Source organism: Oxyura jamaicensis, chromosome 12 (assembly GCF_011077185.1).
Source record: "Oxyura jamaicensis isolate SHBP4307 breed ruddy duck chromosome 12, BPBGC_Ojam_1.0, whole genome shotgun sequence".
NCBI lineage: Eukaryota > Metazoa > Chordata > Aves > Anseriformes > Anatidae > Oxyura > Oxyura jamaicensis.
Window position 1 is genome coordinate 12,906,276 of NC_048904.1, and position 17,908 is coordinate 12,924,183.

A 17,908-nucleotide genomic window follows, 5' to 3' on the forward strand; every position below is an offset into this window, starting at 1 on the left:
GGCCTTGAAGTTTGGGGCCTTCACTGAAAACTGCACTGAAAGCCAGTACAGACAGGAGAAGTAAAGTATCTTCTTTTATTGCAAGGTATAACAGAAAAAAAAATACTGTACGCTGAGCACAGCTTCACATATGAATCATATATACACCTTCTTACTTAACATGGAACAAGGATCCAATCTGTGAGTGTTGAAACGGTCACTCATTGCTCTTCTTCAGGGCTATGTTAAATTACAGCAGTAAAGTAGACAGTAGCTGGTAATCTCAGGGCCTGCTGTATTTACCCTGTTGTGGTCTAGATTTACAAACTGCCTGTGTACACACCTTACAGTGCACTGTACTGTACACACTGTAACACCCTACAGCTTTGACATCATCTCATTACTGTAATACGCAATAGTAGGGAATTTCTCGAAGATGAGGGAAATACTGCTTTTTTTTTTTTTTCCTGATGACTAAAGGGAGGGAGGGAACTTACAAAATAGATGCCTTTGAACAATGCATTTTGTATTCTAATAGTACAAAGGGTAAGATAGCTTGGAATCATTTAAAATGATCCAGTAAGCAACTAATGAAAAAAATATTTTATTTGAGTCAAACCATAATTTACAGATGAACACCACAAAAACTCTTGATTCAACTTCATTTGTTCACATGTAGAACCTTTGAGTATTGGAAATAAATTAGACTAACAAATAAATGTCTTAGCCACAAGGAACTTTTATGTTATGTGATTTTCCACTGCATTACAACTTAATGTGAAACTATAAAAATAAGATACTATTTACATAATATATTCATTTGTTTGCAAAACTATTGGATAATTCATGTTTAAGTTACATGATAAATTATACAGCTCAGTCACACTTTACAAACAGTTAAAAGATAAACCTATTCTGAATATAAAAGAGCGTATCTCATGATCTGACTATGCCAATTCATAGTACTTCCCAGAATTTGGGTCAAAGTAACAGTTCAGACATGGATCATACAAAAGAGTCAAGACTTCCTCATCTTCTTCATCATTGAGGTCATCTTCACCTGTGTAAAGTGTGAAAAGTAAGAATAAATTACTTTCATTCACTTTGGAAAATAACATGGAAATACCATTCTATCAAATGTGTCAGAATTTCTCTTTAAATTGTATAATCTTTTGACTTTTGAATTGTTACCTTCAAGATAACTGCAATTTGCTTTTTTTTTTTTTTTTTTTTTTTTCTTTTTTAACATACATTTCTGAAGTCTTGTCTTTAGTTGATATGAGATGATGTCATTCAGAGTTTGCTTAACAACTGGACTATACAAAGTCCAAGAGAGCTGTTCATCAGCAGTACCTTTACTGATAGTGCATTAAAGTATTTCTAAGTGATATTTTTCTCAGTGTTCACTTCAGAACAAGAAAGACAGCCAATCTATACTTAAGGCCTGTAAGAATCAAACAGTGTTACTAGAACATTCTATATGGAAACCTAGAAAATTAAGCAGCACAAAAAAAATTATTTGAAATATTCCTGCTTATCATGTTGGTCTCACAGCGACTGCGTTGAAATGTGTTAGCATACTGTGTAGTATTTGTAGGGTATTTATTATTGCTAGTTTTACATGTATTACATTTAGGTAGTTGAGTAATTGTTCTTAAACAGGTTGTGGAAGAAATCGTGTGACAAATAAGTCTAACAAACTTACAGCAAAGTCAATATTGTTGCAATAAATGTGCTCATATTGACTTTTCTTTGACAATGAGCTCTTTCATTGTAGGAAGCCTAATAAAAGCCAAAGCAAGACTAAAAGAAGATATGCAGTGTTATCCTGAGATAGCACATTTAACCATGCATGTAAAGGTATATACTCCAATTCAAATCTTTAGATGAGGTTTGCTAGTCATAAATAAAGATGTCTTAAAATTAAAATAAAGAAAAACTCTCTAAGTCGAGCAAGGTAGTGCAGTATCCTAATGGCTCATAACATGCCAACTGTAGAACTTCTAAGAAGTGCAGCTGAAAACTACCTTCTATAGAACCTGTAAGTATTGTATTTCCTCGTGTGTTTTTACCATATTGCTTAATGACATTAGAATGTCATAACCAGGATGAGTCTCTGGAAATTAAGATCAGAATGTGAAAATAAATTTTCATTTCAAGATAGTGACTGCATACTGCTCTCAGTTACAATTAGTTAATACACACCAAGTGCATTCCTTTTTATGATGATGAAAGTTTCCCCATGATTTCACTCAGTTGGTTTTTACCCACTGAGAAACAGGATGGAATTCCAGGTATGAAAATTTAGCAGCATTTCATATCAGTAAAAGGAAATACTGCCTTTTAAGCATTTACTAACAGCAGAAAGCAGTCTTACTACAGGCAAAAATATGAACTCCCTATTTGACTATATTACAACCCAATTTTTCAGCATTCCATTATTTTTAAAACAGTGACAAAAATTTTGCAACTTGCAAGTCTTCCATTGATTATTTTTAACATAGAGGAATAGATGAGAATTGGGTCTCCTCTGCTTCACCTGCTCACTACAGTGAAAAAACAAAGTTTTGGTACCTCAGATAACACAGTCCTGAAACTTTCAGACAGTGTATTCATGTGTTTCTTACACTCGGTTTGTAAATTAATTCTTAACATATGGGATTTTAATGTGTAATTTCTGATATAAAAAATCTGTACAAAAGAGCCTGCAATATTGGAGAGGAAATAAGATTTTTTAGACAATAAAAATTTTAGATCTTGATTATCTAAAGCTATGTAGAATTCAAGAATGTTTTTAGATTATAAAAGATTTAGGTAGAAATGAATTCTTAGCCTAAAATACACTGATCAAGCCAGACAGATTTTTATTATAGATGCTTTATATACGACAGGAAATCATAGCTGAATGCAATCCGTATCTGGAATTTCATCATAAATGTTCATCTTGTTCTCAGGCTGCTAATACAAACTGAATGCTTTGTATGCCCTAACACTTCATAATAAGTAATGGCCTGTTATGCTAACGGTGGCAGTTTCACAACATGCAGAATCTATTTACAGGCAGGCTCACACAACGATATATGGGTTAGTTACATTATCTAGAGACCAGAAAGTAGGTTGGTGCATTTAATGCATACAGAAGGAGTTTGTGCTTTATTGTCTGGGAAGAGATCTCATTATTGTTTCCTCAATAGCACGAACAAATGCAGTCAGAAAGAAACTGGCTCTCACTGTAACCAGAAGTAAAAAGGTAAAGCTCATTTGTTGCCCTCCTTGCTGTTGGTCCGTCAGCAGGCCTGGCAAGCTAAAAAAGGTTAACCGAGATACTTTGATTGATGTTGCTCTTGGGAAAAATGATTCAGTGCAGACAGTTTGGGGGAACCAAACATCTTTTCCTACATTTCACATGATGGTAAACAAGCAAATGGTGTTCGTGCATCGTTCCCTCACAGAGCTTTACATTTTCACCTGAAACCATTTTGTTATTTCCACTGAATTCTTACTTTTATTATTTTGTGTTTCCCTGTCTATGCTTCTCCTCAAATCCAGGGCCAAACCGACAAATGCATTTCAAAGAACATTTCCCTAGCTGCTGATGCTCTGCCGCCATCCATTCTTTTGGGGCTGAAGCAGCTCAGGATTGCATGAAAAAACCTCTTGGCAGTTTAATTTGAATATCATACTGAAAGCAAAGTGGAAGCTTTTGTTCTTAAATAACTGTAAAATTAAACTGTATTTTCTGCAGCTGTTAAGGCTAGAAAATAACGTGATTTTAAATGAAAACTTGCCAAAGTCTGTGATATACATTATAAAGGGATGGGTATTTTTTTCTTCTCCTGAGCTGAAATAAGACTGAAGACAGTACCTGTAAGAACCCGTCTAAAAAATGATACGATGCCCCACTGAAATCAGGGAGCTACTGTTTTTACAGAGAAAGAATTTTTCTCTACCTGTATTAACCTGGATATCAAAGAATTGGGGCAGGCAGCAGCTTTTTTCTGAACATGGAAACAAACAAACAGATAAATGTGTTGTTATTTGGACTATGTTAACACTAAGTGTTTACATAGTCACCAGTCTGAAGAACTAAAATAAATAGTTACCTGTTTCACAGAAATACAATTTTTCTTGTATGCTAGCTTTTAATATTAAAAAATGGTTGGTAGGAAATCTTACTCTAAAATACAGGGATCGTAATCCCACCCTGGTGTAGGTCAATTGCTTGGAATCATCTGTCAGGAAAAGGGACGCTGAAGAGAACAGTGCTAATATTTTCTCTGGTACGATCCTTGACCATTGAACTACAGTGCTCAAATCTATACTGTAATTATGTACTGCAGGGTTACCACATGAATATTGTCAACAGCTGTAGTCCCAGAAAGAAGTCTGTTAAGTGCTGTGGTTCCTGCAGCACTATCTTTAGACAATTAACAAAATACAATGAGGTAAATTTCAGAGAATTTATGACTGCCTTTGTCACTTACTGTGGAAACTTTCTTGTGTGACTTGTTATCTAAAGGTAAATGACACTTTCTATGAGTCGGGAACATCAATGTCCAATGAAGGAAAGATCTATTAAAATTTATCATATTAGCAGTTTAAATTTTTCTCTTGATTATCTTGTGAAACATGTCAAACACAAGACTACTTCTCATTACATCTTCCCATTTAACTATGGATGGTGTCACTATTAAGAAAGGAACTCAGTAAAATTGTTCAGAAATTAATTTCCTATTCCCCTAAAGTTATGCCTCAAACTAAAGATTTTTTTTTTTTTTTTCCCCAAAATACGAGAATTAAAGAATTTTGGAAAATACTAATGCTACTTTTCTTTAAGGATAATTTTAAAATGGGTATCTCAGATATACTATGCCTCACTGTAGATTTTCAGTACTCATCATATACTTGGGTTATACTGTGATACTTGGTATACTGGAAAACTGCACACACACACACACACAATCTTGTGACACTTAAGTCACTTGCCAACATGAGAAGTAACCTATTTTCTAATGTGATATTAAAAATACATATAATTAGGGCATCAGAATTTCCTGGAATGAATTTGAGCATTCAGTTTGTTAATCTGGTACTCAAGTGTAAGCAACAAAGCAGTTCTTTTGTCACACAAATACCTAACCTCAAGTGAAGTGATTAAGAAAACCCCCACATTTTTTTCTGAAGTGTTAGAGATGTATAACAAGATAAGACCTTTTTTAGCATCTCTTTCAAAAATAATACTGCAAAACATCTAGTTACCATGGTCCATCAAGTCTTTTTTTAAACCAAGAGATCTAGGAAAACTCACAGTCTAATCTAATCTGATATGTGTGTATTACATGGCACCACGTTTTCACATAGCACCATATTACATCCAAAGGTTTGTGTTAAACTTGAATATATCGTTTATGTGAAAAAATGCATGCCAATTTGCTGTCAATTCAGCAGAAGGACATTTTTAAGACTATAAACGATCAGAAAAGTTTTTTGAAGATGCTGTATATTGTATGGGTAAGCCCCTTACTTTGTCAGTCATACCTCCCCTTCCCACAGGTGCTAAGATCACTCATGGGTCTTCTCTGTTACTTAAATAGGGAAGGATTTCTAGTAGTTCAGAAAAAAATCCAAACTGTTCTGCGTGGGAAGGAAAGGTCAGGGAACTGCTTTATTGTTCTCTCTTATTTCCTCCATCTTTTTGGGGAAATGAAACTTGATCACTTCAACCACTACAGAAGGTATTTTGAGTATTTGAAAATAGAAAAATTCTCCGTGAAGTTATCAGAACTACAAATGTCATACATATACATGAGTCAGAATTTAATTAGATTCCATGAAGGTGCAAAAATAAAAAGCCAAAATAAAAAGCTATGGTATATAGAGATTTCCTTTTCTCTAAATGTGCCATGTCGGATGCATCATTTAAAATATTTCAGCATAAAGGAAAATGAGCTTAGGAACAATTTACAAAACAATTTGGAATTGGTAGTGTAAATTAGTAGGACAAACCCAACATTTTCCCAGGTGTATACATACATACAGATATATATATTTACTAGCCTTCTAGAGATAATCATGCAATTTTTAAAATTTACAGGAATTCAAGCTTTATTGCAGCAAGTCTTGGCATAATACTAACATCAAAACATTCTCAGAGACCTTTCACAAATTTATATCCAACACACCTTTAACTCAAGGATTACTGTCCAATTCTCTTTGGTTTACTTAGGACCCTTAACAAAACATATTATTTGATTCTTCAAAGCAAGGTCCCCTCCTGACAGCAAAATTCTGTTTTGCTGTCATAAACAATTACAAATACACATCTACAAAAAGATTCCCGATTTGAGGGCCATGATCTATTTCAGGCAGTAAATCACTAAGACATCTTCATCCTTAAGCAGTCAAAATACACAGGTCAGATTTATGAGATTTCACATTGAATTCCCTGGACGTGAAAAAAAATAAAAAAAAAAGTAGGTATCTAACACAACAAAGAAGAAAAAAGGGCGTTTGAAAAAAAAACACAGGATATATGTTTCATTCTATTGTTGTTGACTTTCCAATTTCAGCCAAGTTCTTCACCATTCTCTAAGCAACTGCCATTATAAACAAAATCTGTAACACTTGAGGTGGTGACTCAGCAATCTTTATTTAGGAAACCATGCTGAGATTTCATTTAAAGATAAATTTGTATTTTTTCTTCATAATGGAAGTATTACATACAGAACCATAGTTGTTCTTCTGAACATGAATTTTGGTCTTTGCATTCTTTATTTCATAGGTTTGCCATCCACACTATTACCGATTCCTTATTTTAAACAAATAAGATGCATTTTTTATGAGGTTAATCTCTATCTAACCAGAATGTTAGGAAACTGTGACTGCATAAGTTATTCTTTTATCAGAGGCAAATAATACTGCATGGAAAACTCTGCTAGCTTGCACTGAGAATAATAACTCTGAACCCAAAATGTAGCAGTATAAAAAAATGACTGGAAAACAGAACCAGTGCTATAGAAACAGCATTTATAAATGTTTTCCTATCCAGGTCCTTTTGATTGTCTTCATAAACCTACCTGGAATACTCTGATTTGTTGAGGATTTAGTGTGCTCGTCTAGTTTTTGGCTTGCAGGAGTGAGGGGGGGACTGAACACGTTCAACCAGTCTCTGAAAAACACAAATCAAAACATCACTCCTAAAAGCACAGTTTGTGTTCCCATTTGTTGGAATAATTTAAGAAAATTTCAAAGGGAACCACAGGTTGTCAAGTGTGATGAAACAAAACAAAGCTGAATTTTATTATTATAAAAATGTAGTTTATAGGTAATACAATTTAAAAAGTTAAGGCTTTCTTCTTTAGCATTTTCACCTGTTCACACCGAAAACCTGTGTTCGAAGACAGGCTTGCTTTGCAGATTTCAGCTGGTATTGCGCTGCCAGACAATGCTGTACACGAGGTGTGATCAGTAATCCACAGAGCTGTGCCCTGCAAGCCTACGGGACTCAGGGGAGTCCTTGTCTGAGGAACAGACTTGAGAGAAGCCACCTGTGTTTGAAGAGAGACTGTAGGGGTCCATGTGATTGAAAATCCTTATCATCCCTAGAGAAAAACCCTGAGCACAATTGCAAGAGCTGTGTTTGCCCACTGCTTGGAGCTGCCTGTTATAGGGTGAACAAGTGCTATACCTTTCAGAGTCTGGGTGGTCCATGAGCGAGAGCTGAGTGTAGACATGAGACACATGCCACGAACAGCGTGATGCCAACTCAGTGCTCATGAACTGTGGGAAAGCTAATTTGTATAAAATAATTTACTCTTTGCAGTTCATTTTAACTTTTAATTTTTTTCAGCAAAGGGATGGAATTAATGACCAAAGCTAAGAATAACATGCTAACAGCTTCCTAGTGTTTTCTAAGAAGGAAATATTGCATTGAATCAGAATATTATTAAAAATAGTTGATATCAAAAAAACAACCTTTGTTAGGTAAACACATTATAAATATTTGTTTAGAACCATTTATTATTGTTGTAAAATTTGTTATATGCTGTAAATAAAACATTTGTTATTGAGCACAACATGGCTTTATTTGCTGACCAGAAGACAGAGGACTCGTCTCATCACAGCTGTCACAGATCTGTTATACTTCTGTGAAGAAAAAAGTTTTGGTGGCACCTTTATTGCTGAGAAGGGAGTATGGAACTTCTTCACCTATTTAATTTAATAGGCAATTTATGCCTCTGCTGAACACTACTTTGTGATAGCTTTTAAAAATGATTTTCCCATTATCATACATTGATGCAAAGTTCAATGTTCATTTCACATACACCACTTTATGATACACTGTCTTTGATTGCTACGACTCAAAGAAAGGAAAACAGAGCACTCCTTTTTATTGTTATTTTGTTATTGCTATTGCTTTTTTATTGCGAACTGAAGTGCAGACTTTTCCCCTAAAAAATTGGATAGGAAACATACGTATGAGATTTCATTCATATTATACTACCAGTGAGAGAAATACAGCCCTGGAAGGACACATCTAAGTCACAAAGTTCAGGCAATCCTTGTGTAGTTGACCATGTCTCACAGTTCTTGTCACAGAAGAAACTGATCTCTGTACACTGTGCATTGCTGATGTTTCATTATGTTCCCATCTCTCCTGTTCAACAGCTAAGAGGTTTTAACACATTAAAGCCTCCATAGAACTAACTGTGGAACGGAATGATTGAAATTTAACATTTTGAACAGATTTCAAAGAACCTCAGTAAAACATATCGATAGAAGCAGATCCATCCTTTTTGACCAACCTTTTTCATTGCAAGGGAAGGGATGTAGATGGGAAAAGAGGTCTTTAAATTCCCCTGTGTTTGCTTCATGCTAGTGGGAACAGTGCAGCTCTACAGAGTAAAATAGTTTGGGATTGATTTAATTTATGTCTGGCCATAGTTGTTCCATCAGCTGGCACAAGAACATTTTACATGCAAACTTGTACTAGAGGCTGGGAAGATTAGGTAGGGCTACCGAAGTAACTTCAGTGTCAGCAGATTCCTCTAGAAAGGGTGAATTTTCCCAAAGCTTGACAGATTTCTTTACATTGCCAGACTGTATCAATTGTCCAACACCAAGTAAACAGGTAAAGTACATCTACTATCTGAAAAGCCTTGATGATCTCATGTAAGATGTGTTTCTGACAGAGAAATCTGGCAAGGCTCAGTCATGTGCTATAATTGCTAAAATATGCCAATTGCTTTTTTTTTTTTTTTTTTTATTGTTAGTTTTTCTCTTACTTCTGGACTTGTTATTGATTCCACATCATCTCCTGCTGGCATGTACACATAATCTGGGGTGAATCAGGGGACAACCACCTATCTGTTTGCAGTCAAAATGGAAAAAACTAATTTTCTGCCTCAGGAAACAGAACTGCTGGTGTAGAAATCCAGCAAGTAGTATAGCAGATTTAAAGGAAGAGATATTGATTTTTCCATCATTTCAATATGTAAAAAACATAGTTCATTTTTTTTTTTTTATACCATCATTCTATTTCCACATATATGGCCAACTTCACAACCTATCCTTCCCTGCTGTTCAGCCAATGCCAGTGAGAACTGGTACAACTAATCCACACAGCAATATCCTTGCCTAGACATCTCATTATTAGTGTTCTCTGTCATTGCTTACCATTTTTGCATTCCCCGAATTCACCCAAAGACTATTCATTTGCTGCAAAGTTTCAAAAGCTGCCAGAAATAGCAGTTAAGTACATGCACATGATATTCGGTAGCATGGTAGAATTTATTTATTTATTTTCCATTTCTACCACTTGCACGTGTTTTTTTTTTTTTTTTTGCTGCCTCATACTCAGCCAACATGAAGCCGGACACTAATATCTGAACATGCTCACAGCAAGTGGTGAGAGAGCACTAAGCTTTAGCACTTACCCAATTCTCTACAATTATACTGAAACATAAAGTCAGTAAAGGCAATCTCTTTGGAAACTCTGCAACAATTTTAGATAAGGCAAGGCAGAACTATTAGTGCTAATCTACATCTCCGCTTCCCAAGCTACCCTTTCCTCCCAATTCATTACAACTTAAAGACGGTGATGTTTGAGACACAGAGAAGGACTAGAGTATTTCTGCTTGGAAGACCTCTGTAGCTACAGTAGGAGAGAGGAAAGAGGAAAGATAGTGCTTGCTGGTAAAGAGAATTAACTCAGTCAGACTAACAAATGTTAGAAAAGTAAAGAAGCTTTAGAGCATACATGAAATTCTACAGATCTGGCACAAACCAGAAGATTTTACAGATCTATGTTTTTCATAAAAAAACATGTATCAGATTATTTCTAAAAAAAAAAAAAGGCAGTTTGGAAAACCTGGAAAACAGAGAGGATGTTAGTATGAAGGAAGGAAAGACAATAAGGAAATTATTTCCAAGGGAAAAGAAAGAGATAACTCATTTACAGAACATGGAGGGAAGGTGGAAATCATGTGCCATCAAACCAGTATCTCTCTTAATTTGATGGTTCTTACTACTCAGGAAATTTACAAATTTCAGTTTGAAATCTCATCTCTGCAAAGTCTTCCTGAAAGATAAGTCTGAGAAATCAAAGATGGGATGATTTGTGATTATTTGTATGGTTTTGTCCCTTATTTTTTTATTCAATTATTTGAGTTAATTCTGCTGTACAGAAGTTGTTCAGTTTCATCTTTATATTTATTAAGAGGCACCTGGCTCAGTTGAAGAATTATTATTTCCTCTACCAGATGTGAGTGTAAGAGCTAGGGATTTTGATGGTTCTAAAGGGAGGTAGAGGTGTATGTATTTATGACTGAGGCACAGGAGGGCATGGTAAGTTTATTATTTCCTATTAAAATAGTTTGGAATCAGTTCATGTTTTTTTTCCCTCACTGTCCAAGAAAAATAAATAGCTTTAACCACCAAGAAAAGTAAATAAACCAGTGCAATATTAGGGATCCAGTATTGACATAATATTACTTTTAAGGTTTTACACAATATATATTAAAAACTGGCTTATCACTTTGACATGTCAGTTAGCAATGCCTAAGACAATCCTTTGTAAAATTTAAAATTTAAAAAAAGAAAGCTTATGTGTGCTGAAATCTTGGTCAAGTTGCAGCAGAGAGTAAATATTTATAGTTGATTGATAAACCTCTGAAACATGAGCTTACAGTGGTAATTCTGATACAGAACGTAGTCTTGCAGTCAAGACAGACTTTTTCAAAATGAAATCTGCAGATGTGTTTAGGAAGCACCTAAAACATATTTGTGTGTGGTACAGAGTGTATACAGTAATTTGAAAAAAAGTAATCGGAGAAAATTTGTAGACCTTGCCTAAAAGTAGAGAGCCCAGCATGGAGGCAACCAGCAATTAACATTTGAGAAATGCAGACTGTGGCCTGTGTTCCCATCTATTGTGTTTTTACTTTGACTGAATAAAGAATATTTCTGGGATGAACTTCTTCAAGAAGCTAGTTTATCTCCTTAAAATAGAAAAGCTAATCAAGCACTCTGACTAATTAATGACACTCTATTTATGCTATCAATGCCTCAAACTATAATCAATACAATCAACATGCAATAAACTATCTAGAGCTTTTCTGATAACAATGCTGAATGCTAAGCAATGTCATTTGACATTGTGACTTTTTTTTTTTTTTGTATGAAGGCTTGGAACAGAAAGATTCCACACACATTCAGTGGCAAGCATCTTTAATGCTGGCATGGAGATTCTTAATTATTCTGGATGCAATTCTTCATATCACAATATAATAAAACATACATTATGCCATGGTCTTTTCTTAAAAAAAAGAAAAAAACCCACCACCAACAAAAAAACAAAGTAAGTGTCATGTTTTGAAAGATCACATAGTAGCTGAGTTGTGATGGAAAACAGAATAATTTTTTTGGATTTATGAAGACAATTTTTAGTTTTATGACAGAATACTAAATATTCCAGAAAATGGCATCCATCAGTAAAATCTGTTGAGAAAATTTTGTAAGCAGCACTTAAACAAAGATTCAACCAATGGCAATACCATGTCAGAACTATTGCCATGAGCAATGATATCATCAAAAAAAAAATAAGAATTAGGGTTATAATTTAAATTTTGATGAACATCTTTGATACTCCTATTTTTTAAAAGTTGCTTTTTAGGCTGTCCTACTAGCTGGACTGAGAAAATGGCAAATTTCTTAGTATAAAGATTTTTAACTTTTCTGTGAATTGAGATAGCATACTTCACTTTTCTTTTGGATCTTATTTAATTTGTATTATTTAAATCAATGAGATCATTTAATCCATATTATTAACACAATTAAAATGCTTCAGAGTTTCAGTACAACAGCTTGATCTAATAGTTTATACAGGAGTTGAAAGGAATACTCATATTATTAGGTCAGCCTAGCAGTACACTTAAAAAAAATGCAAGGCAAGTGCTACATTACATCAAACCAGGGAATGAAAAAGTAACATCAGTTTTGTATTATTAAGAACACATCAAATTGACAGATTATTAAGCATCTGAAGAGTACAATCAATAAAGAACACAAAAGATGGTATTTAGCTGCATGAACTACTTAGTAAATTTTTATGAATACTAGAGGAGAACTGGCTCATGTCTGAGTGATAACAAGAGAAGCACATTTGCCTCAAAATTATTTTTTACAATGAATAATTTGATTAACTCCGTTGAGGGCCAGAGAATGCTAATGTATAAATCAAGAGTACAAAAATATTTTAAAGAAAAAAGGACCAATTCTTGACATCTTGTGCTCCAAGTAAGTAATGCCTCACTATGATCCACTGAAAGCAAAGTATGAGCTCATATCTAAAGTATGGCTCATATAAATTAAATATTAAATTCAAGTAAGATGAAGACTTGTTTTTTTCCCACTTTGTTTGGATTTTTAATTGTATCTATTTAAAAGAGGTAGTGAGAGACCAACTTAATACTTAAATAAATCAACACAAAGTCACCTAGCTTTGTGACCTAACCCCTCACCCATTCCCTGCTACATTGGTTTTGGAGCTTCCATTACTTTTTAGGCTCCTAAACATCAACTGATCTGAATTTTCAATTTTTTACATATCTGCTGAACTTCATGGATATGTGTAACTTCATTAATTTAAATCAGATTACTTAATAAACAGTTATTTGGGTTCTGCTTTGTAATATATTATGTATGCACATTTAATGAGATTTTTTAAAAACAGAAACATTTCTATAGAAATAAAGCCTTCAATATTAGTTTCAGGAGTAAAGCAAAGACTTCTGAAAGCTATTAACAGTAAGATTCACTTGTGTTATATGCAATCTTATGATTTTTTTTTTTTAAAAAAGGAAATCAAATCTCAGGTCATACTACCATGTGTCTGTAATAATTGCGAAATCATCTTAGCCTTAAATTGCCCATTATTGCAAATAAAATGCTTTAAGTAATTTAAATTGTGAACATTCTTACAAGTTCTTAAACAGTTATGCCATAAACCAAGCAACATTCAATATTAATTTATAAATCACTCTTCAGTGCCACTCAGCTCCAGATGAGAAAAATAGTATCTCTACAATGCAAAACTGAGTGAGTATACAGCAGAACAAGATATACTACCAAAGGAATACAGAGTATATTATACATACATATCAAAGACTTTTGAGTGCAGATTTTAATAAAAATTTGAAAAAAAAGACATAAATATACACATCTGTATGACTTTACATGAACTGAAAACTATATTTTAAGAAGAAATATCAGAAGGATTTAAGGTCAATCCAGCAATACGTTGATGATTAAAAAATGCAAGATGTGCTGCATTGTATTATTCTCCTGGAGTGTTATTGTAGTTTCAAAATATCATTAAATCAGCACAAACCAACACTTATCATTTCCTGCACATTTTTCACAGTGAGCTACATTCTGACTATGAGTAATCTGTTAATCTGTTTTTTGCCTCACAATCCGTCAAAGTGACAGATTCATTCCATCCCTAATACATAATATCTTCATTTACTGTATGCCTTACTGGAACTTGTTTTTTACTACCACTAAGTTTTAGAAAATCGTGAGTGTATTTACTTTTGGGAATGACTTTTCCCTGTCCCCAAACCATTTCAGCAAATCCATCCTGCCAAACACCATACTTCCAATGGAGACAAAGAGACTTTAAAAAACAAACAAACCACAATCTAAATTGTTAACTGTAATTTACTTAAAGGCTAAACCTCTAGCTCATCACCATGTTTACTTGTTGGATTATAGTCTTGATATTCAATAGCAATATAAATGACACTAATAGAGAAGACCAAAGTTTTATCATCTAATTTAAATAAAATACTGGCCCTTTCTTCTTTGCTCATTTTGATTCAGTTATCAGAAGACCAGCTGTATAAATTGGAAGTAATGAATTGAGAAGGTGTGTTAAAATTCCTGTATACAAAGCTAATCTTAAAAAAGTGAATTCTAATAAAGTACCTCAGATACTCATTGATCAGTGAATCAACTGGATTTCCACATTTAATGAAGCATCTGTTAGGAAAGATTTGCTTCTTCTTCCACATATTTTTAACAATTAAATAAACCATGCATTTTAAACATTATGTTTTAATGTTTCGTTATTCAGGAAACACCTGGACTTAGAACCCAACGAGTCTTGTCGCAATTAAAGTAATTCCTTTCCTCCACAGCCAGCCACTAATGGCACTTTACTGTTCTGTGCATCCTGGATGTAGACTGCATCCCATTTAACTTTTAATGGATGACATGAAGCCAGAGGGCTTTTAAAAATCAATGGAGAGAACATGACTCAAGAGAACACTAACTTTAATATTATCAGACTTGTTAAAGGTGATACAGTTGAATGTTCCTAGTCTGTGAAAATTATCTTTCTTTTTCAAGAAAGTGAAAAAATAATGCTAGGAAACGCTGACCTTCTAGTATATTAGTACCACGAATGGTACAGCATTAAGCTAGAAATTTGATCATTACCAAAAGTGAGGGGTATGGTACCTCGGTCTAATTCTTCAGAACCATCAAGTTTTGCTAACAACAGCAAAATCACATAAAGGAATCAAAACCAACACTCTGCATGATGGATCAAAGCAATTGCACAAATGATACTGGGATGGCAGGGAAGGGAGGTGTGGGCATTTGTGCCCTTGGAAACACCAGCAGTTTTGCTTTTTAAGAAAAAAAGAAAGATCTCTTTCAGACACCCTGCCAGGAGCAAGGGATGGCTAGTCAGTACACAAACAGTCAGCATGTATTACATCCTGGGAAAGGCTAAAACAGTTGGCTCTTTTGACAGGAAAAGTTTATCAATACACGCTTCCAAGCAGCAGTGTCACATGAACACAGGCTTCTACAGATATGAACCAGCTGATTTGTTTTCTATGGGCAGCAATAAATATAAAATCTCTTGTCTCACCTTATGTAGGCAATGACACTTCATTCAGGGAAGACTGACTGAAATTTGCCTAGCAAAAAATGCTATGGGGCCATATACCATTCTCTTAGTATCTTTTTTTCTTTCAAATGTCATGAAGATGCAAAGGACAGCATCGTAAGCATATACATTTGGTAAAAAGTGCCATTTGCAGTACCCCGCTATTCTGTACTGACATTTATACTGCAGGCAGAGGTTTCTGGACAAATCCCCGTGTCAATGTTATTGCACAGTTTAGAGTACTCCTCATTCAGTAACCACTCTCTTTCTAGAATGTGAATACAGCCAGGTCCCTTTTTTTTTTTTTTTTTTTTTTTGAAAGCCCTATTATACATTAATAGATCTGTTAAATGATATTTTTGCTGCTGTAACACATCATGCCCATTAACATGGGTGATGACCACACAAGACATGAACCAAGGCTAACCTGATGTATGCAGCCCCAGATTTTCCTGTATTTTATTCTACAGTGTTAGTCTTCAGGCAGATATACAAGCATATTCCTTTTATTGAGGAAAAAAAGCACCTGCTTGAAAAGAAGAGTGTTTATAACTCCACTTTTAAAGGGGGATGGAGAGGTAGGATAGGACTGAGGGGTATAGCATCAGCATATAGCAGAGGAGATGCTGACCCTATGCATAAGGCTATATGCTGCTGTACAGAATAAGATAAGGGCCTTGATTCTCAGCTCCTGAAATTAACCAGATTTTGAGGCCAGAAAGGGAGACCAGAGGGCCAGATACATCTTTCTCAGAGTCTCTAAGGAGCCGAGAGACTGCTTGACTAGGAACACTAACAATTGTTGCTATTACACTTGTTGTTGTTGTTGTTATTCTTTGGATGGTTTCCTTTCTTATATTCTTCAAGACAATGACTGATATTTTTGCAGAAAAGTAGTTTTAACACCCATTATCTTGAGTGTTAGGAGGGATAACAACATGGACAGTTGGGGTCACCGCGTTCTAACTCTTGTTATCATGGACAACCTCAGAGTCCCACTCAGGGACTACGGCTTACGTTAAAAGAGAAGGCTTTCACACTCATCACTCCTGCAGTGTCCTAGAGCCTACTGCTTCTCTGTACAGAACAAGCTTCTACTGCATATTGTGAATTACGAAAAAGATTTCACACATATAATCATTTCTGACGAGCCTGCATGTTACAAAGACTGATTCCATAGAAATGCAGATCCTGATTCCACTGCCTTCCCTATGCAGGTAACTGTCCCAGAGTAGCTGTTAAGTCAGTATGTGAGTTTCTACTTTGCTTTGGTAGGTTCTTAAAAAAAATAAAAAATCCCAGAGAAGTCTTACAATTGAATCTCTTAACGAACCTTCTCATCTCCCACTGTGAAGGTAACCATTTGCTGGAAAAATACCTGTGGTCTGCAGATGGCCAATTCTCAACAGAATGAAAATAGCACAGTGTTCGTTTGTTATTACTTTGGTTTTACTGAGAAGCTAGGAACAATAGTAGGGAATAGTTGACTTTTTTTGGGGTCTTTTCTTCATCTCTGCATGTAAGTGTAGTTAGAACACCCCCTTTCAATGGCTCAGGAATATTCATAAAAAGTGTGGAACAATAAGAAATGTTCTCAATAACTCCTGAAGCTACAAGTAAACAGACAAACTACTTTATATTAACATAGATTCAACAGCATGGCCAGGAGCATTTGCCATGTTCAGTCCCTTAGTAAATATGCTGCCATTTTTTATGTTTTCAGAGTCCCATACAAGAGAAAGCCATCTCTGGATTATTTTAACAAGATTTTATGTGTTAGCCACCTGGTTCTCAGTAATCTTTCTGAAGCTAAGCTTTTTGCCACCATGATTAAAAAAATTAACCTTTTCAATTAGATGTTTCCTGTGCCATTTGCTTCTATTGTCATGTTCTTTTTCATGCATATTATAACCTGACAAATGCAGTAGCACTTTGCTAATTCAGATTAACGACTGGGAGACCTATTGTAAATTACTCTATTTTGTGTATGAGTAAAGTAAGTGAACAAGTACAATGACAAAGCAAAGTACCTTTTGTGACACATTGCTTTTGTTCACTTATTTTGACAACTGTTATGTAATTTTGTAATACTTCATAATGTAGTATTGCCTGTTTTGCAGAAGTAATGGAGTTGTATGACTTTGATCTTCTAATGAATCATAAAAATAAATATGCTTTTTTGTTTGCAAAACTCATTCTTTAAATTTCCTTCTCAACTTTAAGTTATTCTCCTATTTAAGCCCTTGCCTGGAAGTAAGGGAGAGAAAGATGTTTTGCATCTGAATTTTATAGCATGCATGCTAGAGAAATTCTGGCTTAGTGCAAATAAATGTTATAACTACAATCTTTCTCCTTCTGCATCATTTTATAGGTGAGTTTAATCTTACTGAATCTCTGAGAGGTGCAATGATATGCATCAGCTACTGGCATGTGTACTTTCCATCTGGGATGGCTGAGAACACTTGAATGGTA

The 17,908-nt window shown here is 34.7% G+C and overlaps 1 protein-coding gene across 6 annotated transcripts in view; it reads right to left on the bottom strand.

Moving 5' to 3' along the window:
* Nucleotides 1-562: 562 nt before the first annotated feature.
* CFAP20DC (CFAP20 domain containing) overlaps nucleotides 563-17,908 on the bottom strand; it is a 68,183-nt gene continuing 50,837 nt past the window's right edge. For all 6 annotated transcript variants that reach the window (XM_035337827.1, XM_035337825.1, XM_035337823.1 and 3 more), the window contains 2 exons: nucleotides 7,056-7,147; nucleotides 563-1,039 (listed from right to left, as the gene is read on the bottom strand). In XM_035337827.1, the coding sequence (XP_035193718.1) occupies nucleotides 927-1,039; nucleotides 7,056-7,147 (205 nt within the window). In that variant the 3' untranslated portion in view covers nucleotides 563-926. The remainder of the gene's footprint in view (nucleotides 1,040-7,055; nucleotides 7,148-17,908) is intronic.